General features: G+C 49.0%; 1 protein-coding gene across 1 annotated transcript in view; it reads right to left on the bottom strand.

Annotated features, from left to right (window-relative positions):
• Positions 1-23357, bottom strand: part of Dnah10 (dynein axonemal heavy chain 10) — a 111828-nt gene that overhangs the window by 29075 nt on the left and 59396 nt on the right. The window contains exons 37-52 of the mRNA XM_021162419.2: positions 22067-22258; positions 20873-20991; positions 19013-19171; positions 16465-16600; positions 14374-14496; positions 12309-12443; positions 11814-12030; positions 9887-10006; positions 8353-8498; positions 7400-7552; positions 4957-5217; positions 4120-4292; positions 2608-2701; positions 2041-2208; positions 1233-1421; positions 167-338 (exon numbers count right to left, since the gene is read on the bottom strand). Coding sequence (XP_021018078.1) covers positions 167-338; positions 1233-1421; positions 2041-2208; positions 2608-2701; positions 4120-4292; positions 4957-5217; positions 7400-7552; positions 8353-8498; positions 9887-10006; positions 11814-12030; positions 12309-12443; positions 14374-14496; positions 16465-16600; positions 19013-19171; positions 20873-20991; positions 22067-22258 — 2557 coding nt within the window. The remainder of the gene's footprint in view (positions 1-166; positions 339-1232; positions 1422-2040; positions 2209-2607; positions 2702-4119; positions 4293-4956; positions 5218-7399; positions 7553-8352; positions 8499-9886; positions 10007-11813; positions 12031-12308; positions 12444-14373; positions 14497-16464; positions 16601-19012; positions 19172-20872; positions 20992-22066; positions 22259-23357) is intronic.

The following is a 23357-nucleotide window of genomic DNA, read 5'->3' as shown; positions in this document are numbered from 1 at the left end:
GCCCCAAGAATGAGAAAAGTGACCAACGACCAATGTATCCATAGCAGAAGGAAGGGGTCAGTGATGCCCCATCCTGAGAACCGCGGGGTTGTGTGTGAAAACAGAGACTGCAGTGGCAGGGATGGACATTCCTGCCCCACGGGTGCCCACCAGGGGCGGGCAGTACCTGAGGTCAGCATGTTGTTGATGAGTTCCAGGAAGCCCTCCTCGGCCACGTGCGCATCTGTGAACAGGAAGATCACCGTCTTGTTCTCCAGGCCCAGCTTCATGTACAGGTTCTTCAGATCATCGCGGAAGTTATTCTCTGAGTAGCCTCGGCTCAGCAGGATCTCAAACACCTGGGGAAACAGGTCAGGCCTGCTGAGGCAGGGGGAAAGTGCTGAGCTGAGCACGGTAGGAGAGCATGGGGGTTTGCAGGCTCCCCTTCCCCAAACACACTACATCACACAAGGGGCACGGGCAGGGAAGCTGGATGATTGACAGGTGACCTGTGTGCGCCTGCGCGGCACACATGGGTCAGGGTGCGAGTGGGAAAGTTCCCGTGCCCCTGTGTAGAACATGGGTCTGGAGAAAGGAAGGCAAGAGAGGGACTTGGCATCTGGGGAGTCACCGGGAAGTTTGAAAACAGGACACCTGTTGGCAAAGGCAGGTGATGGTCACACGGATCTGCAACTAGACAAAGTATGGAGTAAACACTTAAAAGGGCGAATCGCTATCTCAAATTACAGCTCCGTAAGCAGGTCTATCTACACTGGGCGGTGGTGGCACACGCACTCGGGAGGCAGAGGCAGGCGGATTTCTGAGTTGGAGGCCAGCCTGGTCTACAGAGTGAGTTCCAGGACAGCCAGGGCTATACAGAGAAACCCTGTCTCAACAAACAAACAAACAAGCAAAAAAAAAAAAAAGGCAGTTTTATCTCTTCTAAAGGACTTCTGTTGACTTGTGTATGTATTTGTGTGTCTAAAAATATACCACATACATGCAGGTGCCTGTAGAGATCCCAGGAAGGCAACAAATCCCGTGGAGGTGGAGCTACAGGAGGTCATGAGCTGAGGTATGACAATCAGGGACGATCCCCACCCCCGCCCCCAAGGCTCCTCTGTGTCCCCTCAGCTCTAAGTTCACAGGTGCAGCCTGAGTCTGACATTTGAGTTTGCAGTGACAAAGCTTAAGTGACAAGGACAAGAACAGGCAGGTCCCACTCCCCACTCTGTACACAGGGGCCTCCTCACCTCACAGCCTGCGGTGAAGGCCGCCAGCCTAGCCAACGACTGCTTCCCGGAGCCACCCACACCCACCAGCAACGCATGGCCTCGGTCCATCCGAATGATTCTGTGCACGCGGGTCAAGTGTTCCAGCGCGTCATCAAACAGTACCAGGTTCATCTTGGTGTTGACTTCGTTGTACTCCTCAAGGATTTCCTGAGTGGAGAGCATCCCTGAGCCCGCAGCAGTTAAAGAGGAAGACTCTCTCCTTCTCGCCGGGAAAGAGAGTGATGAGAACTGTCTTTCCCAAGCATCCACAGCTAAGGAAGTAAAGCAATCCTTAAGATGTGTGGGGTCAGGAACTAATGTGGGCCAGACATCGGCTGAGGGCAGGGCAGGAGAGATGGCTTAGCTGGGAGGTGTTGTTCTTCCCAGGGCCCAAGTGTAGTTCCAGCATGCACATCAGGGGCTCCAACAACCTCTCTTGGCCCCTACAGGGACTTGCACTCACATGTATTCCACATAAATACACACACACCACATACATAATTAAAAATAAAATGAATCTAGCCAAGTCTTTAATCCCAGCACTTGGGGGATGGGGCTGAGGTAGGCAGAACCCTGAGTTAGAGGCCAGCCTGGTCTACACAGAGAAACCCTGTCTCAATCAATTAATCAATCAAATCAAATCAAATAAATCGTGAGTCTATTGTGTGTCAGCCTGCTAGAGCGAGCCATAGCCCATTACAGACAACAAGAGAGCCACTGGAGTCCCTGAACACACTCCAAACTGGTTGTGCGTCTTGTCCTGGGAGGACAAGACGGAGGTCCACACCTCGAACAGTGCCTTGGCGGCCTCGTAGTCCTGGATGTCTTCATAAATGCGTGGCTCCCCCTCTTGCAGAGCCAACCGGAAGTCCCCGAACAGGATGGGATCCCTCATCACCATCTCGAAGTCATCTTTAAAATGCTCGGTCACCAGGTTCCCTATGTGAGCTTGCACCTTGAAGCAAAAGCAGGATAAGGTCCACGGTTGCATACATTTGGCAGGAAAAGAGACTTTGCTGTTATCAATGGGGAAATCTGCCTAGACCCTCCCCAGTGGCGCCTATCCTGCCGCCATGAGCATCCTAAGCAATATGTTGGCTTACATTGGTTTCATTTTTTTTTCTTTACACTTAATTATTTATATTTGTGCTGAGGGCTCATGTGTAAAGGTCAGAATTTAACTTCTGGGAGTCAGTTCTCTTTCTACCATATAGGCCCCAGGGATGGAATTCAGCGCCTCAGGCTTGGCTGCAAGTGCCCGCTGTGCCATCTTGCTGGTCCCGCTGGCATGCATTCTACTCAGCCCTTGCATGGGGTTTCCGGCCCGCCAGCCAGGATGGCTGCGCATGCTCACCAGCTCCTTGTCTACTTCGTTGATGAGCCGGTCATGGAAAACCCGCAAGCACTCATTTCTCCACACCCTCACCATCTGGGACACTGTCTGGAACCTACATAGGAGAAGGACGATGTTGTGGGTCACCAGGTCCTCTGGGGAGGAAGGGACCCAGGTGGGTTGGGGAGCACAAGAGCCGTATTTCTAAAAGCCTCTCTGTCCCGTTCTAACCGGAAGCCAGCAGATTATATAAAGGGGCCACGAACTCCTCACTCACAGCTCATCCTACCGAAAAGAAGAAATGGAGCCTTCCTGTCAGCTCTGTATGCGATCCAAAGGCCACACCTACGTGCTCAGATGCATGAACTTAAAATCAGTCCTGCTGAGCAGTGGTGCTGCATCCCTTCAATCCCAGCACTCAGGAGACAGAGGCAGGGGGATCTCTGAGTTCAAGGCCAGCCTGGTCTACAAAGCAAGTTTGGGGACAGCCAGGGCTACACAGAGGAACCCTGTAAGCCCTCTTCAAGGTTCCTGGCACAAATCCACACAGTTGGGCTTGACAGAGACTGAAAGGGGCAGGGAAAGTGGGGAGTCTGCTACTCATGAGGCTGTTTTTATAGAGAGTCCTCATTCTTTCTGGGCTGTCTCTGGCAACTCCTGAAGACACCTTCCACTGAGCAGGAGATACTGTATCAAATAAGCCACAGGTTCCACACAGCCCAGCCTGAGCTGAGCAGGTGAGGCTACAGAGCCATCCCACCAGAGGGACCAAGACGCCCCGATTGCTGGGCTAAGGAGCCTCGGCAGTCACCCTAAGGCCATGGTTCTCAACCCCTACCCGCCTCTCCCATCTTATGCTTTGAGGCAGGATCTTTCCATCAAACCGAGAACTCTCAGGGAACAGTAGTCCGGCTAGCCAGCTTGCTCTGGGGACTCACTGGAAAGACAGAAGGGCCCACACACCATCCCAGCATTTTATATGGCTTCTGAAGATCTGGGTTCTGAATTCACATCAGACCTGCACCATCTCCAGCTCTCTGTCCATCCCTTCTTGGTTTGGACTTTTCTGAGACAAGATCTCATGTACCCTAGGCAGGCCTTGAACTCCATATGCAGCCAAAAATGACACAAACCTGCCGATTCTCTCTCTAGTCCAGTGGTTCCCAATGCTGTGACCCTTTAGTACAGTTCTTCATGTGGTGGTGACCCCCAGCCAAAAAACTATTTTCGCTGCTACTTCATTACTGTAATTTTGCTACTGTTATGACTCATACTGTAAACACCTGTGTTTTCCAGTGGTCTTAGGAGACCCCTGTGAAAGGATTGTTCCGCTCCAAAGGGGTCCCGCCTCACGGGTTGAGAATCACTGCCCTAAGCATTTATCTGTTTCTCAATCAATATATAATCAAGGATTCCATGTGACTCACTGCCATATTTTTTTGAGCCATGTGATTCGTTGGTAAGTCCTAACAAGGAAGGCCATCACATCTTTAAGGGTATATTTTAGTCAAACCAACCAACCCCCGAACTCACCGATCTGGATTAGTAAGGACAAGGCCATTAAAAACCCTGGAGAGGTCTCGGAGGTTGAAGATGTAATGGAACTTCGAAGGGGTGGGAGGCAGATCTTGAACGATGTTTTTGTAAAGTGTTAATGTGCAAAATGTCAGCTTTCTGCTCACGCCGCCGATGCTCTCATTAAAGGTCTTAAAGAAAAAAATGAAAAGACCCATCAGGAGAATGGATAGGCAACATGTGGGGTTTTTTTTAATGATCAAATAGTATTTGATCAGGAAAGGTAATGAAACACTTAGAGGCAGATGAATCTTGAGAACTTGGTGCTAAGAGAGAAAAGCCAGACTCCAGTGCCCACTGATGTGGAATACCACAGGCAGATGGGGCCATGGAGATGGAGGCAGGTGAGTGGCTTCCAGGGGCTGGAAGAGACACAAGGCCTACCTGGGATACATGAGATCTTGTAATGGGTACAGGTTTCCTTTGGATTTAAAAAAAAAAAAAGTTCTATGTACACAGTGAGAAGTCACCCAAGACTGAGTGGACCAGAAATGCCTCTGAACTGCATCTGCTAAAATGGTTAAAATAATGACTCTTCCATTCCAGGAATTTGACATTTTTTACGTGTGTGCACAGCTCACCATCTGACCCGCTCTGACTGCCCTGCATGGGTTTTAGCCCTCTGACATTGGGGTATGTGAGATATAACCATCATCTGTGGCTAAAACAGCATCAGGCAAGGCTTGAAATTCCTCTTGCTCCCCTCCTGGCTGAAGCCTTAAGTGCACAGACCCTACTCTAGAGTAGATAAATCAGGCCTTCACACCCCACCCACCCACATGTCGTCCTTGTTACCGAGGTGTGGCCCTTCAGAATGGAGTAGTAGATCAAGTTCAGGGACTCCTCCGACGGGAAAGGGACATTGAAGACACTGAACAGTGAGAGGAACCTGGGGTCCACCTCGTTGCGGCCCCCTCCTGCCTTCCCCATAGCAGCGATGAAGCCCAGATCACGGATACTCTTACAGTTGAGTTCTTTCCCACGGTCATATAAGTAGCCCTTTTCCAGCAGCAGCTTCAGCAAAGCGATGGGCTGCTGGGTGCCATACTCATCCACCTGGCAGGTTTTTAGAGGAAAGAGAAAAGCAGTATCAAAAAAAGCAGGGCTTGGCAAGGCTGTGGTGACCTTAAAAGCTCACCCCTCCTGTTTCCCCTTGAGCATTCTGGGATTGTCCTCATGGGACTTGTCAAGTCTACGATTGTCTTTTCACTCCTGAGGTTTAAAGTCTGTCTCCCTCACCACACTGTTCACTCCACAAAGGCGACAACTGCTGAGCTTTACATGTGGCACTTCACCAGTTTCCTGGGAAGAGTTCAGCAAATGGAGTGGATGGATGGATGAATGTATAGATGGGTAGATGAGTGGATGGATGGATGGGTGGATGGATGGATGGATGGATGGATGGATGGATGGAAGAATGTGTATATATGCATTTGGATGGGTGGGTAGATGAGTGGATGGATAGATGGAAGAATGTATGTGTATGTATGTAAAAGGGTGGATGGATGAGTATATTGATGGATAGATGGGTGGGTATGTAATGGATGGATGGATAGATGGATAGATAGAGAGATAGAAGAATGTGTACATATGCATTTGGATGGATGGTCAGATGAGTGGATGAATAGATGGAAGAATGTGTATGTATGTACATAGAAGGATGGATGGATAGTTGGATGAATAGGCAGATGGATGGGTAGAAGGATAGATGATAGATGGATAGATGAATGGGTGAGTAGGAAGATGGACAGATGGATGGATAGATGGATAGATAGAGAGATAGAAGAATGTGTACATATGCATTTGGATGGATGGTCAGATGAGTGGATGAATAGATGGAAGAATGTGTATGTATGTACATAGAAGGATGGATGGATAGTTGGATGAATAGGCAGATGGATGGGTAGAAGGATAGATGATAGATGGATAGATGAATGGGTGAGTAGGAAGATGGACAGATGGATGGATAGATGGATAGATAGGTGGGAAAGTAGACAGATGGACAGAAGAGTGAGTAGATATGGATGGGTGGGTAGGTGTTGGGTGGATTGATGGATGGGTAGATTGATTGATGGATAGAGGAATGGATGAGTAGGTAGATGGACAGATGGATGGATGGATGGGTAGATGGATAGACTGATAGAGGAATGGGTGAGCAGATAGGTGGATAGAAGAGTGGGTAGGGTGGGTGGGTGGATGGATGGATGGCAAGTAAAAAGATGTGTAATTGGATGGACAAATAGATGGGTAGGTGGATGGATGAGTAGGTGGGTAGATGGGTGGATGAATGGATGGATGGAGAGATGGATAGTGGATGGATAGTGGATGGGTGGATGAATGGATGGATGGAGAGATGGATAAGTGGATGGATAGTGGATGGGTGGATGAATGGATGGATGGAGAGATGGGTAGGTGGATGGATGAGTAGGTGGGTAGATGGGTGGATGAATGGATGGATGGAGAGATGGATAAGTGGATGGATAGTAGATGAATTGTCTACAGATCCCTTATTATATGGATGGAAAAATAAGGAGGTAAATGGTGAATAAATAAAATAGTAGGTACATAGATAACTAGATACATGGATGGACAATGGACAGATGGACAGACGTGTTACAGATACACAGATACTGCCATGTGCAGAGTTCTTCCAGAAGACAAATTTTCGGAGGAGAAAGGTTCTGTGACACGATACAAATCTTAGTCCCAGGATGCTGAGAAAACTCTCCACCTGTCAGGCCTCAGACACAGTGTGGAACTCGGGGTGCCATGGGAGGTGCCTGCCGTTCTGCCTCGCACACGGGTGGGAACAGAGGTGTCTCCTGGCAAAGGAGACCATGTCACACAGTGAGGGGGCCTGTGTGAGAGGAACATGAGAGCTGCCACCTCAGCTGGCTTCCACACCATGTGGAGTTAAAGACACACACACAGACCTAAAGAGATGGCTCGGTGGTTAAAAACACCTGCTGCTCCTCCAGATAATCAGAGTTCTGTTCTCGGCTCCATGACAGGCAACTCACAACCACCTGTAACTCTAGCTCCCGAGGGATCTAACACCTTCCTCTGGTCTCTTTGGGTACATATGGCATCATCACACACACACACACAGAGGTACACACCCAAAAATAAAATAATAAATAGATAAAGATTAAAATTAGTCCTAAAAAGTAAAAATCTTAAAAAGACACAAACTTCCGCACACATCCCTACCTCTCTGGCTGCTGTAAGGCCCGCTCACCTTTGGCATGTTCATGTCATCCATGAACACCAGCAGGCGCTTCCCCATGGGCGGCCCATACGTGTCCTTGGTCCGCTTCTCCACGTTGGCTTCCAGATTTCTCTGGATGTCCAGGGATGTGGTCCGAGAGGAGAAGTTGACTATCAGCACAATCTGTCACAGAGCAGAGGGTAGTATAACAGCTGGTTTCCAAACTACCGTTTCCACAAGGGGTGCAGGTCTGTGTTCATCATTTAGGTACTACAGCTGGGGCCTGTTATGGCTGCACACTCAGGAGGCAGAGGCAAGAGGATCTCTGTAAGTTCAAGGCCAGCCCAGTCTACACAGCGAGACCCTGTATCAACAACAAGCATATCCTTTGTCCTTATTTACTCAGGAGCTCCAGGGGGAAGGTCGGATAGGAGATGGGAGGGCTCTCAAACATGTATCGAGCCATTTGCAGAGAAACAGGCTCAGAGCTTCTAAAGAAGCGGCTTTTCTTTTCTGTTATGAAGGTGGGACTTTCCCTGACAGGCTCTCTCTTTCTCACCGTGTGATGTTTTCTACCATATTTGCCCTGGACCAAGAAGGCCCTCTCCTGTCAGACAGCAGCACCATGCTCTTGGACTAGCTGGGCCCCAAGAGCTGGGTCGAGTAAACTTCTAGTCTTTGTAACTTACCAGGTCTCGAGTCTAAGACAAGCACAGTCGGGCATTCCTAGGAGAGGTGACGATCTGAGGCCTCCAGCCACATGAAATGGCATCTTAGAAGATGCTTATCCAGCCCTAGCCAGGCCTTCAAATGAACTCAGCCTTCACCGACACTTAACTACAATCTCATGAGAGAACCTGAGTTACCCAGCTAAGCCACTTAACGATCCCTGACCCATGGAAAATGAGAGATAATAAAGGTCGGCGGCCTTACTGGTGCGGGGGTAACTTAGCAGTTGGTGACTAACAGAGACGGACACTTACGTTGGTCTCCTCGTTCAGGTTTCTGAGGAAGTTCTGGGTAGTGGCTGTCTTAGAAGTGCCAGATTCACCCACAAAAAGAACAGGGTGCTTGATTTTAACCATCTGCTCCAGGATCCAGGTGGTGCGGGTGGTATCCACTGTGTGAACTGGAAGACAGAAGAATCCAGGTGTCACCGGAATGCCAAGCACTTGGGCACCGGGCAGTGCACGCAGAGCCCCATGCATCCAAGAAGAGGTAGCTGGGACTGGAGAGGTGGTTCGGTGGGTAAGAACCTTGCTCTGGGATCATGAGGACCTGCATTCAAATCCCCAGCACCTACATTAAAATCTGTGTGTGGCTACATGTGGCTTTAACTCTAGTATCTGGGAGAGTGAAGACAGGCTGGTTCTGAGAGCTTGCTGGCCAGTCAGGAGGGCCAGGACAAGCCTCGGGCTCAGTGAGGGGCCCTGTCTCAAGGCAAGAAAGCACAGAGCATTATAGGAAGACACTTTGACAGGCTGTTCATGTTTCCACAACTGTGCTCAGGTGCACCAAACACACACACACACACACGCGCGCGCATGCACACACACACACAAAATTTTGCTTTGGGTTTTTTTTCTTCAAATTTTTAATATACATTAGTGGTTTCGCCTACATGTGTGTCTGTGTGAAGGAAGGAGTCAGATCCCCTGGAACTAGAGTTACAGATGGTTGTGAACTGCCATGTGGTTGCTGGGAATTGAACCACTAAGCCATCTCTCCAACCTGGTCTGGTTTTGGTTTTTCGAGACAGGGTTTCCATGTGTAGTCCTGGCTGTCCTGGAACTCACTCTGTAAACCAGGCTGGCGTCGAACTCACAGAGATCTGCCTGCCTCTGCCTTCCAAGTACCAGGATCGAAGACGTGCACCACTGTGCCCCCACCTGGTGTTTGTTTTGTTTTGTTTTGTTTTTAAGCCAAGCTCTGGCGGCAATGGTGAATGTGAATCAATGCCTAGCCTCGGTTTCCTTGCCGTTCCATGGGTTTGTGGAGATGTGATTTCTACCTGATCAAATTAAGCATGAACTATTTCCTTGGCAAAGTAATGGTGGCAACTGGCCCAGCTTCAGCCACTCTGCTCCCGGAACTCCAACTGATTTGCATTCTGACTGAAAACCAGGCCGCATATGCTTACTATGGAACCACAGAGGATGGAACAGGACTCCTCAGGTTCACGCCCCTTGTGAACCGATGCTGTGGCTTCCCTCCTGCCCTCCCTGGACCCAGCCAGCTCTGTGGCTGGTACGCCCTAGGAAATGTGAAGGAAAGTGGAGAACAGGCCACCGTGACCATCAGCTTACCTTTTAGAAAAGCCCAGAACACAGCCACACAGAGGTGCTCAGAGGCAGGGGACGAAGAGGAATCCCAAGTGGCCCATGGTGCTGGCCTCTAGTCGCTCCCAACCAATTCCCTGGCTGGCACTGGGTTGCCAATGAGGCCACAGTCATCTTCTCACAGCCTTCCACACTCATTCACACCGGGGAGCTAAGACCGAGAGCAGTGCTTACACACCCAGGATGTCGACAAATTTCTTCTCGTGGCTGTGCACGTATTCGGGAACGAGCTTGTTCCATGGAATCCAGTGGCTCCGCTTGGCATCGAAATGAAAGTCATATAGGGAGGGAAGATGCCCTGTGGTGGGGGGACAAGGATCCATGTTGCTTTGGTCATAGACCTGGGGATGGGATAGATTCTGACACATCTAGAATGAGCTGCCTGCACTTGCTTGGTACGCCTTTCACAGGACAGACAGGTACTCAGAATCTGACGCATGGGTCAGAGTCTGAGAATTTTGAACCAGCGCTACCTGTTTGCCATCAGCCACCAAGCCTTCTCTGGGGACACAACCATGGGGGTGCAAAGCCATGTCCCCACCCTTACAGATGCTGGCGGCCCAAACAAGGGAAGGTAGAAGCAAGTAAATAGACAACTGTGATGCAGATGCTGAACTCTGAGGCTGGAGAAGTACAGGTATGACCTATGACCTATGAGGGCATCTGGCAAAGACTGGATGGGAAAGAGGTGGAGAACCATATGTTAAGGACAGCTCCAGAGCTGGAGCCCCGTCCACCTCTGCACCCCACTCTCCATATCACTTCCTCACAGGACCCCATTCACATGTGTGCCTTGTCTACCCATCTCTGGGACAGACCACTTCTCCAAGCAGAAAGCCATTCATGGCCTCCACCTGTTTGTATCTAAGGGTGAGTGTTTTCACGCAAAATCTTAAAACCCAGGAGCGGTGTAGCTGGCTCTTGGGGTAGGGCTATTCCTGGTTTCCACCAAATTGATTTCCAAAGTGGTTGTACAAGTTGGCACTCCCACCAGCAATGGAGGGGTGTTTCCCCTGCTCCACATCCTCGCCAGCAGGTGCTGTCAGATCAAAAACTCAAGTGAGGTGCAAGATGGAATCTCAGAGTTGTTTTGATTTGCATTTCCCTGATGACTAAGGACTTTGAACAGAGACTGAGGGAATGGCCCAACTTGAGACCCATCCCATGGGCAAGCACCAATCCCTGATACCACTAAGATACTACTCTGCTTTGCTTGTAGGCAGGGGCCTTGCATGGCTGTCCTCTGAGAGGCTCCACCCAGCAGCTGACTCAGACAGATGCAGACACCCACAGCCAAACAGTGGATGGAGCTTGGGGACTCTTATGGAAGAACAGGAGGAAGGATTATGGGCCCAGAAGGGGATAAGAACTCCACAAGAAGACTAACAGAGTCAACTAACCTGGAACCTTGGGACTCTCTTGAGTCTGAAACCACCAACTGAAGAACATATACAGGTTAGACCTACACCCCACCCCAGCATACATATGTAGCAGATGTGCAGTTTGGTCTTCATGGGGGCCCTAAACAACTGGAGTAAGGGCTGTCCCAAAAGCTCTTGCTGGTTCATGGGATATGCTCTTCCAGATGGGCTGCCTTGTCTGGCCTCAGTGGGAGAGGCTGCACCTAGCCTCACAGACTTGATGAGCCAGGGTGTGGGGGGGGGATACCCAAGGAGGCCCCCACTGGATCAGAGGAGAAGGGGTGGAGGGAAGGGAGAAGGATTGTGGGAGGGGCAGCGAGCAGATGTAAAGTGAATAAGTATAAAACCCCTTAAGCCCTTCATATGATGTCTTCCTGCTGGTCTATGAGACAGATGGGGAAGCCCCGAGATAAAACCGGGAACCCTGGAGTGTGTTAAGCGTGGAGAGCTCAGGCAGAACTGAAGCATAAGGGTCCAAAATGGTGCCAGAGGGGAAGCCTCCTCTAGCAGTAGTGTCTGGGGGGAGGGGGTTTGGCCTGCTGGAGTGGGCAACACACTTCAAGTCCTAAATGTAAGTGGTAAGTAAGTGGTCATGTCACCCAGGCCGCCGACCCACGCCGGCAGGAACAAGGAAGAAGACCATTCATCTCATCTCTGCATCTGAGTGAGGCTCTCCATTCCTACCTGGCAGTTCCCCAGGACGGGCCCAGTTCCCTTCCGAATCCACAGTGGGCATTGACGAGAGGCGTTTGATACACTCATCAAACTTCACCCTTCCCTCCTCAAGCAGGGAGGAGCCCAGCGAACAGTAGAGAGCCTCCAGGAAGAAGCACTCTAACAGGTCAAGATCCTCGATTTCTCCTTCTAGCAGCGAATCCAACATCCTGGTTAACTGGGTCACCTGGTCACAAAACGCCTGTCTCAGCCCACCTTTCCGACCCCCATGATACCGTCCTAACCTGTGTCCTGGGGGTCCTCTGTCCCACTGTGATGGCACCTATACCCGCCATATTGGTTCAGACACATAGAGCCTGGCACCTCGGCTTGCATGGGGCCACAAGAATATGCCCTGACAGTCATCCACGAGGCATCACTGGTCCCTGTCAGCCCCTCCCCCACCCCGCAGGACCATCTCTCGGGAAGCCTTCCCTTCTGCCCTTAGCGGAGAAGTGTTCTTACCATATTTAGGTCTGTCTGGGGAACCACCATCTTCAGCTTCTCCCCTTGCCTCCCGTCTATGATCCCCTCTATGATCATGTCGATGAGAGTGGGCACGTATTTCTCGAAGAGGTCATTTAAATACTTTTGCTCCACCTGTGGAGGAGAGATCCGAATCCTTTCCAAGGGTCCTTTTAACTGGAATTTCATCAGAGGTTTGTCATGTCCCGAGAAGCATAAGAAATGGCTACGGCCATGACCTCAACAGGGGTGGAACCCCATGGCCGGTGACGTTCACACAAGAAAGGTTCTTTAGGCTATGCCCATTTCCCTTCACTACCACCAAGGTACCCACACCTTGGAGTGATGGGGGATAACAGGTCCCTTTTGATAGAAGAGAAGCTGATGGTCTTAGAATTCAAGTATCACAATTGGCCATTCAGCAAAGAATTTAAAGTAGTGTAACAGGATGCACGGCTGGGGGGCAGGCTCTGTGGCTATGACTGCGGACTAATTCCGGAGCCATGGTAAACAGTTAAGAACACTTGTTGCTTTTAAAGAGGACCCGTGTCCAATTCTCTACACCTACATGGTGGCTCACAATGGGCTATGACTCCAGTCCCAGGGGATCTTTCACCTTTGTCTGACCTCCCTGGGCATGGCAGGCAGGCACACAGCGCGCATAAAAACATACAGGCAAAACACTAATATGTATAACATAAAGTTGTTTTGGTTGGCTGGTTTGGTTTTTTCGAGACAGGGTTTCCCTGTATAGCCCTGACTGTCCTAGAACTCACTTTGTAGACCAGGCTGGCCTCAAACTCAGAAATCTGCCTGCCTGTGCCTCCCGAGTGCTGGGATTAAAAGTGTGTGCCACCACGCCCAGCTAACATAAAGTTTAAGATGGTGGATTGTTCTTGTAGAGGAACCAAAGTTCAGCTCTCAAGACCTACAATGGGCAGTTCATAACTGCTATAATTCCAGCTCCAAGGGGTCAGATGCCTTCTTCTTGACACTGCAGTCATATGTATCCGTGTATGTGTGTGTGTGTGTACTACTTAAACAAAACATAAAGTGAATCTTAAGAAAATGAAGTTGAGTGCTAGAAATGTCTTTTCTTTTTTTTTTAAGATTTATTTATTATTATATGTAAGTACACTGTAACTATCTTCAGACACACCAGAAGAGGGCATCAGATCCCAATACAGATGGTTGTGAGCCACCATGTGGTTGTTGGGATTTGAACCTTCAGAAGAGCCAACAGTGATCTTAACCACTGAGCCATCTCTCTAGCCCCTGGAAGTGTCTTTTCAACCTGGTATCAATGCCCACCAAGGGACTCAGGGGTCCTTATGAGTGCCCCTGAGGAAAGTCCTCCCTTCAGGACACTGCTTCCTATGGCCCTGGTAGGCTTCCCCTGGCCATCTCTTCTCTGGGATACTTATGTTCTGGTTTCCAATTCATGCTAGTCAAGGGGCCCTTCAAGAGAGTCATCCGGGCCACCCGTGCAAACGAGGTCACAGGGTATCGGATGTGATTAAAGCCACAAGACACACATGACCACTGCGTACCAACTTCCCATGAATCCTACTGTTAAGATGGGACACAGTGGTTAGCTGAAGAAATCTGATCTCTGCTACAGGGCAAACCAGTTCAGGTGGGGGACATTCATGCAGCTAAGCAAAAGTGCACAACGGGGCATCCTGTCTCTCCATGGCTAGGCTCCTCTGAACCAGGCTTGCACAGTGATACCCAGAATCCACCTGGGTTAACATCTGCTGGCTACAGCCAGGTCCCGCATACATGTATTGTCTCTGGCTGTGTCCCCACCCTAGAGTCAGATTGGAGTAGGTACAAAAGAAGGTCACTCGTGCAACTGAGAATGTTCCCTCCTGGCTTCTGTGTTGATTCCTGGCCTAGGCTGTGAATGTCACTGCCCCTTTCACCAGGACACATGGCCCAGAGGCCCGTCAGGCTGTGCGCCCAGGGACACACACAGCAGGTGGAGGGCAAGGTGCCCGCTCCTCCAAGCATCCTTTGTTCAACAGTCCTGCTCCTGCTCGAGCTGTTTGAGGACACATCTCACCTTGTTTTGTATCTGTTGTAGCCATTTCTTCCAGTATGGTTGGTATTTCAGGTTCTTAGGGTCCACATAGACCATCCCACATCGAGACACGGTAGCCGGGGAGGCGTATTGCAGGTCTCCAACCTGGGAAGAAAGCAAACTCTTCAGCTAGGAAAACCTCTGCTCATGGTTGCTAACACATGGTCCACGAATGTCAGGGCCTTCCCTGTGCACACATTTCCAAAGACACAAAGCCCTACCAAATAGTCGGCATAGCTGATGTGAGGTTTTTAAACAAACATGGCGGTCATGATGAGATTGCCCATGCCAAACACTGGATCGTCTCTCTAGCCACTTTATTTTGTTTTATTTCAGTTTTTTTGTTGTTTGTTTGTTTGATTGATTGATTGATTGATTGATTGAATTTTCTTTTCTTTCTTTTTTATTTTCTATGACAGTGTTTCCTTGTGTAGCCTTCAATGCCCTAGAACTTACTCTATAGACCAGGCTGGCCTCAAACTCACAGAGACCGACCTGCCTCTGCCTCCCAAGTGCTGGTATTAAAGGGATGTGCCACCACCACCAGGCTGTTTCAGTTTTTTCAGGTAGGGTTTCATGTAGCCCAGGCTACCCTGTAACTAAGGATAACCTCGAACTCCTGGTCCTCATGCCTCCACTTTCTGAGGGCTAGAATGACAGGGGTGTGCCAACACATTTGCTTTATGCAGTGTTGGCAATCAACTCAGGGCCTTGTGATGCAAGGTGAGTTCTGTAGGGGGTGGGCCTGATGCTAAGGTCCTGTTCCCCAAATGGTTCTTGATCTGTCAGTAAAGAAAGCTATGGGCCAATTGCTGGGAGGAAGGTACGGACAGGACTTCCAGGTAGAGCAAAAACAACATGCAACAAGCTCTCTATCAACCGACCTCCAGCTGTAGCCCCCAAACATCATGTTACAGTTTTCTTCTTTGGTTTTTTGTTGTTGTTGTTGTTGTTTTTTGTTTTTTTGTTTTTTTGAGACAGGGTTCAGTTATCACAAAGTGTATGTCTAAAGTTAACCACATTGACAGATGTCTCTCTTCATAAAAGAGATGGTTCCATGAGCCAACTAGACCACAGTATGCACAACCACAATGCACCAGTGAATTCTGCAGACTGAAAAAAAAAATGATGTCACAATCAAGATGGGGCAAGAGTGAGTCCTAAGGCACGGCTATGAACAAGCCCTTGGTATGGTGATCAGGAAATGGAGAGAGGGGAGACTTGGAAAGTGGTCTCTAGGAAAAAACAGGAGGGCCCAATTCTTGATGTGATAGAAAGAATTTCTTAATGAAGATGAAGGCAAACAGCATGAGAAAAAGCAAGGCCACTACCAACTCCACCGCCCCACCAAAAAAAATGGTCCTAAGCCGGGCGTGGTGGCACACGCCTTTGATCCCAGCACTCGGGAGGCAGAGGCAGGCGGATTTCTGAGTTCGAGGCCAGCCTGGTCTACAAAGTGAGTTCCAGGACAGCCAGGGCTACATAGAAAAACCCTGTCTCGAAAAAAGAAAAAAAAATGGTCCTAAAAGGCAAAGAATGAACTACAGTATATTATCTGGCTCTGCAGTAAATATTTCCATATTAAAAACCATGTAAATAGGGTGTACTGTCAAACAGTTCAGCAATATGACATTCTGAGGAGGGAGGGCTGGCAACTGATACACCAGACAAATCCTCACAGTCAGAGGGCTCGGTCATTAAGCAACACGTGAAGTTTTTAACTTTTGCTTTGCTTCTGTAAACTTGGGACTTGCTATAGGTCTCAGACTCATGGGAATCCTCCTGCCTCCTGAGCAGCCTTCTAATTGCTAGGATTACAAGCATGTACCATTATGCTCAGTAGTAATGGAATTCACAAGTTTGTATTTTTAGTGTGTGTGTCTGTGTAGGCGCACGCGCATGCTCAAACATAGATAAATGCAATGTTAAAATTTTTAAAAAGCATAGATAAATGTAATGTAGAAAATGTAACTCATTATAAGCCTCTGAGTTTCCATAGCCACCTACTTCCATAGAGAATTAATTAACCCAAAGCAAAGCCTGTGTTCAAGTTCGGATCTAGGCGCTACTTGCCTCAAAGAGCAGGGCACAGTGTGACTGAAGCCGGATGCGCTCCCCATTGGCCAAGGTCAACAGTTTGTTGTCATCCATCACGGAGTTCATGTTTTCCACCCACAAGGCATCCACGTCACCATCGAACAAAATATACCTGCGGGGACCAAGGAGCATAGCTTGGCCAGTTAGCCACAGACCTTAGCGCGTTCCCAGCGACCCGACTGTCCCTCCTGCTCTGTCTGTCCAGCCAGGACCCTCGACCTTAGCGCGTTCCCAGCGACCCGACTGTCCCCCCTGCTCTGTCTGTCCAGCCAGGACCCTCACAGAGTGCTTGTTCCCTTTGTCCTGGAGTTGGAGCACGAGGCGTGTGAATGCTGAGAAACTCGCTAATGTTTAAGGATCGGAGAATGTCGCTCACGATCCAGCTCGCTTCCTTTGGTAAACTGGCCTTCCCTTCTGAGAGTGACACACCGCTACACTGGCCAATAGCATGCGTGACTGACATTCCTTTAACAGGGAAACATTTACTGCAGAGCCAACTAGCCTGCTACGATTCACTTTCTGTCTCTTAGCACCACGTGTTTTGTTTGTCGATTGCGATCCCTTCTTCTTCATCTCATACCCTTTGCCTTTCTCTTTCTTTGTTCTCTTAAGTCATGATATTCCGCATTCTTGCTTGGGGAATCATCAACCAATCCTGAGTAAGTGGTATCATGGGGATAGACCCAGCACATACCTTGCGCTCCATTTTTGTCTTAAAACTCAGGTCAAGCATACATGTCAAGGAGCTGGAGAGATGGCTCAGGGGTTAAGAGCACTGACTGCTCTTCCAGAGGTCCTGAGTTCAAATCCCAGCAACCACATGGTGGCTTACAACTGTCTGTAATGGGATCTGATGCCCTCTTCTGGTGCGTCTGAAGACAGCTACAGTGTACTCATATATAATAAATAAATAGATTTTTTTAATGTCAATTTATCACTACTTTTTAAAAAATTACTTTGTTATTTCTTTTCTTTTCCGGCATTTTTTTAAAGATTTTTTTTCATTTTTATTTCATTTGCATGAGTGCTTGCCTGTACAGATGTCTCTGCTACATATGTATGCAGTGCCCTGGAAGCCCAAGAGAGGGAAGCTGGGACTGGAGTTACAGACGATTGACAGCTGGGTGGCTGGGGGCTGGGAACTGAACCCCAGGCATCTGGGAGGACAAACAGTGCCTTTTTTCCCCTCTTCCTTTCTCCCTCTTGCTCCAGCCCTGCTCGCTCTGGCCTCTGCTCGCTCCAGGTTTTTTTATGTTTCTCATTATGGATGGTTGAGAGCCACCATGTGGTTGCTGGGATTTGAACTCATGACCTCCGGAAGAGCGGTCCGTGCTCTTAACCGCTGAGCCATCTCACCAGTTCCAGACATTGTCCTCAACCACTCCGCCATTTCTCCAGCCCAGTTTATTTATTTTTAGGCAGCCTCTCATGAGGTAGCTTCAGGCTAGCTGAAAACTCTCATACCTTAGTATCCCAAGTGCTAGGTTTACAGATGTGTGCTGACATTCACTGCACATAGCTGGGGGAGGGAGAGAGCTTAGCTAAAGATCTCAAGACAAGATCACTCTAGATTATCAGGATGTTTCCCAATCCCATGGCAAGTATAGTGTCATAAGAAAATAGTTCAGGGAGCCAGGCAGATTCTCCAACTGTTAGATTCATAGTCTGCCTCTGCCTCTCTCTCTCTCTCTCTCTCTCTCTCTCTCTCTCTCTCTCTCTCTCTCTCCCTCCCTCCCTCCCTCCCTCCCTCCTTTCCTTCCTTCCTCCCTCTCTCCCTCCCCTCCCTACTTCTCTTCACCCACCCCCTCTCCCTCTTCCTTCTCTCCCTTCCTCCCCATCCCTCCCTCCCCCCCTCTGTTCTGCTCCCTCCTCCCAACCCCCTTTCTCTTTGATCTGTTGCAGTTAAGATAATCCTTTCTTTTCCCCTAAATACTTCAGCACATAGTTCCTAAAAATACTTGTATTTTCTTCATACCCTCTTTGCTATCAAGTTGAGGACATGCAACATGTTTGCAATTCTATTGTGTGGCTTACAGCCCCACAGCCCAATGAAGTCATCTCCCAACAGGAGTCCCTTTCTACTATCTGTATCCATGATAGAAAGGCTGGACTCGAGCAAGTAACTCTGTTCAGACCACTGGCTGTGGGGTTGATGAGGAATGAGGTGTTAGCACCACCATGAGGTGTCTCTCTGTAGATGGACAATCCACTCCAAAGTGGGAAGTCTTGCCTGGTCTAGAAGAGAAGGCACCCTGACTAACGGGACATGCAGATGCCATGCATCTCCAGTGCAGAGACAGATACATCAGCCCTGTGGCATCTCTGAGATGCATAGCCAGAATCTAACCTCAAGAGAACAGCAGGAAACTAAAACCAAGACTTGACTCGTCTATAATACAACTGGTCTGAAATCTTCTAGAACATCAAGGTCATAAGAAAAAAAAATTCTAAGAAACTGCTCAGAATTGAAGGGCGCCAAAGAAAGAGCTAATCCAGGCATCTGGCCAATTAGCAGAGCACTCACTTCCGTTCCTTCTTGTCGGTCGGCCTGTTGATCTCCCGGAAGATGTTCGACAGCACCCCATCTGTCCAGTCTCGAGTGGTGGGATCCAGGATGCCATACAGCTCAATGACACTCACGGCTTTGGGGTTCAGGATGTACAACTTTGTCATTATCCCAAGCCTAAACCAAAGAGGCGGCTTCAGCCATGGCTCAGGCCAACGGAGCTCTCAAAGGCAGGTGGGAATCCATTCTAAGGCCCTCTGTGTTTCTACTTTGGAAGGACAGTTGGAGATCAGGATCTCACAATGTTGCCCTGGCTAGCCTAGAACTTACTAGGTCGACCAGGCTGGCTTCACACTAGCGGTGATCCTCCTGCCTCTGCCTGCTAAATTGCAGGCATGCACCACCCACCCCTGGCTATGTGTTTCACACCTTATCAGTCAAGTGGACAGGACGTGCCTCTCTCTGATGATAAATCCCCACCACAGTGTGATCAGAATATGAAAGAAAATTAATGAAAACAGTAAATACATACTCTCACACATGCGCATGTGTGTATTTGTGTGATAGTCGTGACAATTATTTGGTGGTAGACTAAAGAATGGCAGAGAAAAATTAAGGCAATGGACACCAGGCTTCAGCATGCCACTGTCCCTCATATGGGACGGGAGAAGTAAGAAGTGGTTACCTCCAAGACACAAGGGTTTTGTACATTTTGTGTGTGTGATGTATGTACATGCACCTATTGCATGTACATACATCACACAGAGGCCACGGGGTGACACTGCCTGTCTGTCCTACTCTATTCTTTCTGCCTTATTTTTTAGAGGCAGGGTCTCTCACTGAACCTGGAGCTAGGCTTGCAGCCAACAGTGATCTGCCTGGTGTGTACCCCACCACAGCACTGGCATTACAGAGACCCACCTCCATGCCTCGTTTTAGGTGGGCATGCGGGATTCGAACTCAAACCCTCGGGCTTGCTCGGAGAATGCTCCTTAACTGTGAAGCCACCTCCCAGCCCTGGTCTGGAGATTTGCTATGCAATCTGAAATACTACAGTCACAAAGATCGCATGGCCCCATTTAGAGTTTGTCCAAGTCTCTCTAGAACCCAGTTACTGGCAAGTGGGGAAGCAAACGGTTTGGAAATCCTCTCTAGATGGAAGACTGTCACCACACAATGAGTCTTTAGGATGCTCCAGCACATGTTGAGCGTTTTGTCTTACATGTATGTCTGTACACTATGCTCATGAAGTACCCACAGAGGCCAGAAGGGGGCGCCAGATTCCATACAACAACGGTTACAGGGGGTTGTGGGGCCTCCTGTGGGTGCTGGGAACCAAAACTGGGGTCTTCTGCAAGAGCAGCAGGTGCTCTTAACTGCTGAGCCATCTCTCCAGCCTCATTTTCAGAATTTTAACCAAGGAATGTGGACCATCCCATGGGCTGGGATCCCAGAATAAATAAAATGGGAAAATGGGGAAAATGCATCAAGGTCCAGCATTATTGGCCCTCTGCTTTCGGGTCTTTGCAGATATGAGGAGTCTCAGGGCAGTGTGCCCGCTCACCTGCCTCTGAGAACATCTTCCTGACAGGATAGATTCTACCCTCTCAGGCTCTGAGACCTCCCTCGCCATAATCTGCTTTTTATAGGCATTTGGTCACATCAATCAGAAAAAAAAATGTATGGTTGGGATGAACACTCATCCCCCATCCCCCACCCCCCACCCTCCATCCCCCATCCCCCACCCCCACCCTCCATCCCCCATCCCCCACCCCCACCCTCCATCCCCCATCCCCCACCCCAGGAAATAAAGCTCTCGCAAAACACTTCCCAAGAGGCCCCCCTGGCAAATGCCCCCAACCCCAGCAGGACACTCACTTTGTCTGGGCCTGACACAAAGTATTGATGACTACGGACTTGCCGCCTCCTGTAGGCCCTACCACCATTGTGGTGTGGCGGGTCAGCATGGTCTCGAACATTTGGACCACTTTATCCACCTGTGGGACAGACATGGGCAGAATCGTTAAACCTATCTTCTGGGGAAAAAAATAACAGCTTATTAAGATGTAATTTGGGGCTGGTGAGATGGCTTAGCCGGCAGAGATGCTTGCCACCAGGCCTGACCACCTGAGCTTGGGATAGGAGAAAACCAACTCCTATGTAGCTGAGGCTAGCCCTAAGTTCTTGATCTTCCTGTTTCTGCCTCCTGAGTGCCGGAGGCGTGTGCCACTAAGCCCATCTGTTCTTTTCTATGACAAAATACCATTTATTGCCTGTCTAAGCCACGTGTATCTGTCTGCCAGCTGACAGGCACTCTAGTTTCCACATCTGGGCCACTGTGGATAATCTGACCATGGGAGCTTGTGAGCGTCTCTGAGCAGACATGCTCTCACCTGTCTTGGGCCCATGTAGTATGATCACTGTGTTTTAGGATGGCCAGGTGTGTAACATGCTAAAGACTTGGAAGACTGCTTACCAAAGACAATGTACAATGTATTATTTTACATTTCTAACAGGAATGTGTGCATGTTTTCGTGTGTGTGTGTGTGTGTGTGTGCAAGCACGTGTGTGCACATGTGTGTGTGCTTGTGTGTATGTGTGTGTTGTCTTACTCAATTGCTCCCCCATTTTAATTTTTGAAACAGCATCTCTCACTGAACTTGGGGTTCACCGATGTGGCTAGACTGTCTGGTCAGCAAATGTCAGGGATCTACCAGTATCTGTCCCTCCAGGGCTGGTTTACAAATGCGTGCTGCAGAGCCCAGCTTTTTTTTACGTGGGTTCTAGGCAACTGAACTCAGGTTGGAATGCTTGTATGGTAAGTGCTTCATCTACTGAGCTATGAGTCTGATGCCAGCCTGTGTTACATTGTGAGTTCCAGGTCAGTCTGAGTTACGGTTGTGTGTGTGTGTGTATGTGTGTGAGAGAGAAAGAAAGACAGACAGACAGACGGACAGACAGAAACAGACAGAGACAGAGAGACAGAGACAAGACAGAGAGAGACACAGAAACAGAGACAGAGACAGAGAGACAGAGAGGAAAAGGTGATGTTGGCAGTCCTCAGTGGCTCACCTGGACTGGCAGGAGCACATAACCGTTTTCCTCCAACACCTGCTCCACTGCGTCATTGAAATCCGGGTAGCGCACACGGGGGCAGTCCAGCCCGGGAAACAGGTCAGAGATGAGGCCCAGGAAGAGGGGGACGTCCTCAAACACAAACTTGGGCAGGTTCATGTCCCGCAGCGCCCGCATCAGGACGACATCCTGGAGGTACCAGAGTGTGGGAGATTGAACAGGGATTGAATCCAGGCAAATGCCTACTACTGAGGTACATCCCCAGCTAAAATTTTTTAAAAATTCAAAATTCTAGCCAGTCATGGTGGCACACGCCTTTAATCCCAGCCTTCGTGACCAGAGACCGTGGGCTTCTGTTATGTTGATGCTAAGCTTGTCTACACAATGAGTTCCAGATTAGTCATGGCTACATAGAATGAACCTGTCTCGAAAAAATGTTTTTCATTTAAGTATGATGCACTATGAAGTATAAAATATTATAAGGTATAAGCCTCTTTCATAGAGTACTTTTTATAAAAATGAAATATAAAAATCTATATAAAATATCAAAGATATTTCTGGAATTTTCATTTCTTTTTTTTTTTTTGAAGCTTTAATAGAAAACAAAAATCCAAATGAAGCTTACAAAAATGCAAGATGTCAACGTTTATATCAAAACAAAAATTAAAGATACAACATGTACGGTATCGCAGTTGGGAAGCTGTACAAGAGATTCGCCCTTGGAACGCCAGCAGAGGATCTGACAGGGGAGTAAGTGTCCCATCAAAGAGATGCCGCTGTCTCGCTCATGGTCATGGCAGAGAGAGAGAGAACAGTGAGCCAGGGGTGGATCTGACCAGATTCCACGTGTGCACCTGTGAGACAGCCCACTGGATCCTGTTAGGACATATGCTCAGTGGGTGGAGAGATGGCTCAGCGATTGAGAGCACTGGCTGCCTTTCCAGAGGAAGAGTTCAATTCCCAGCATCCATATCGCCGTTCACAATATGGCAGTTCACAGTCGTCTGTAACTCCAGGGCCTCCAAGGGGACCAGGTGCTTATGTGATGCACAGACATGTGTGGACATGATACCCATAATACATAAGATAAAGTAATTAATTAAATGTGCAATAGCCGCCAATTGAAGAGGAACTCACATTCCCACTTTAGAAGGCTCCTAGTGTCCCTCTGCCATTCTATCACCTTACAATGACAGGCTGACAGCTGCTGCTGAAGCACTCTCTGAATTTTTGCACTGCCACGGGACTCTGAGTTTAAAGTCACACATCTCTGAAGGCACCACGGGGG

Source organism: Mus caroli, chromosome 5, assembly GCF_900094665.2.
Source record: "Mus caroli chromosome 5, CAROLI_EIJ_v1.1, whole genome shotgun sequence".
NCBI classification, from domain to species: Eukaryota; Metazoa; Chordata; class Mammalia; order Rodentia; family Muridae; genus Mus; species Mus caroli.
The sequence above is the reverse complement of the archived record's forward strand: the minus strand, read 5'-3'. Positions and strand labels throughout refer to the sequence as shown.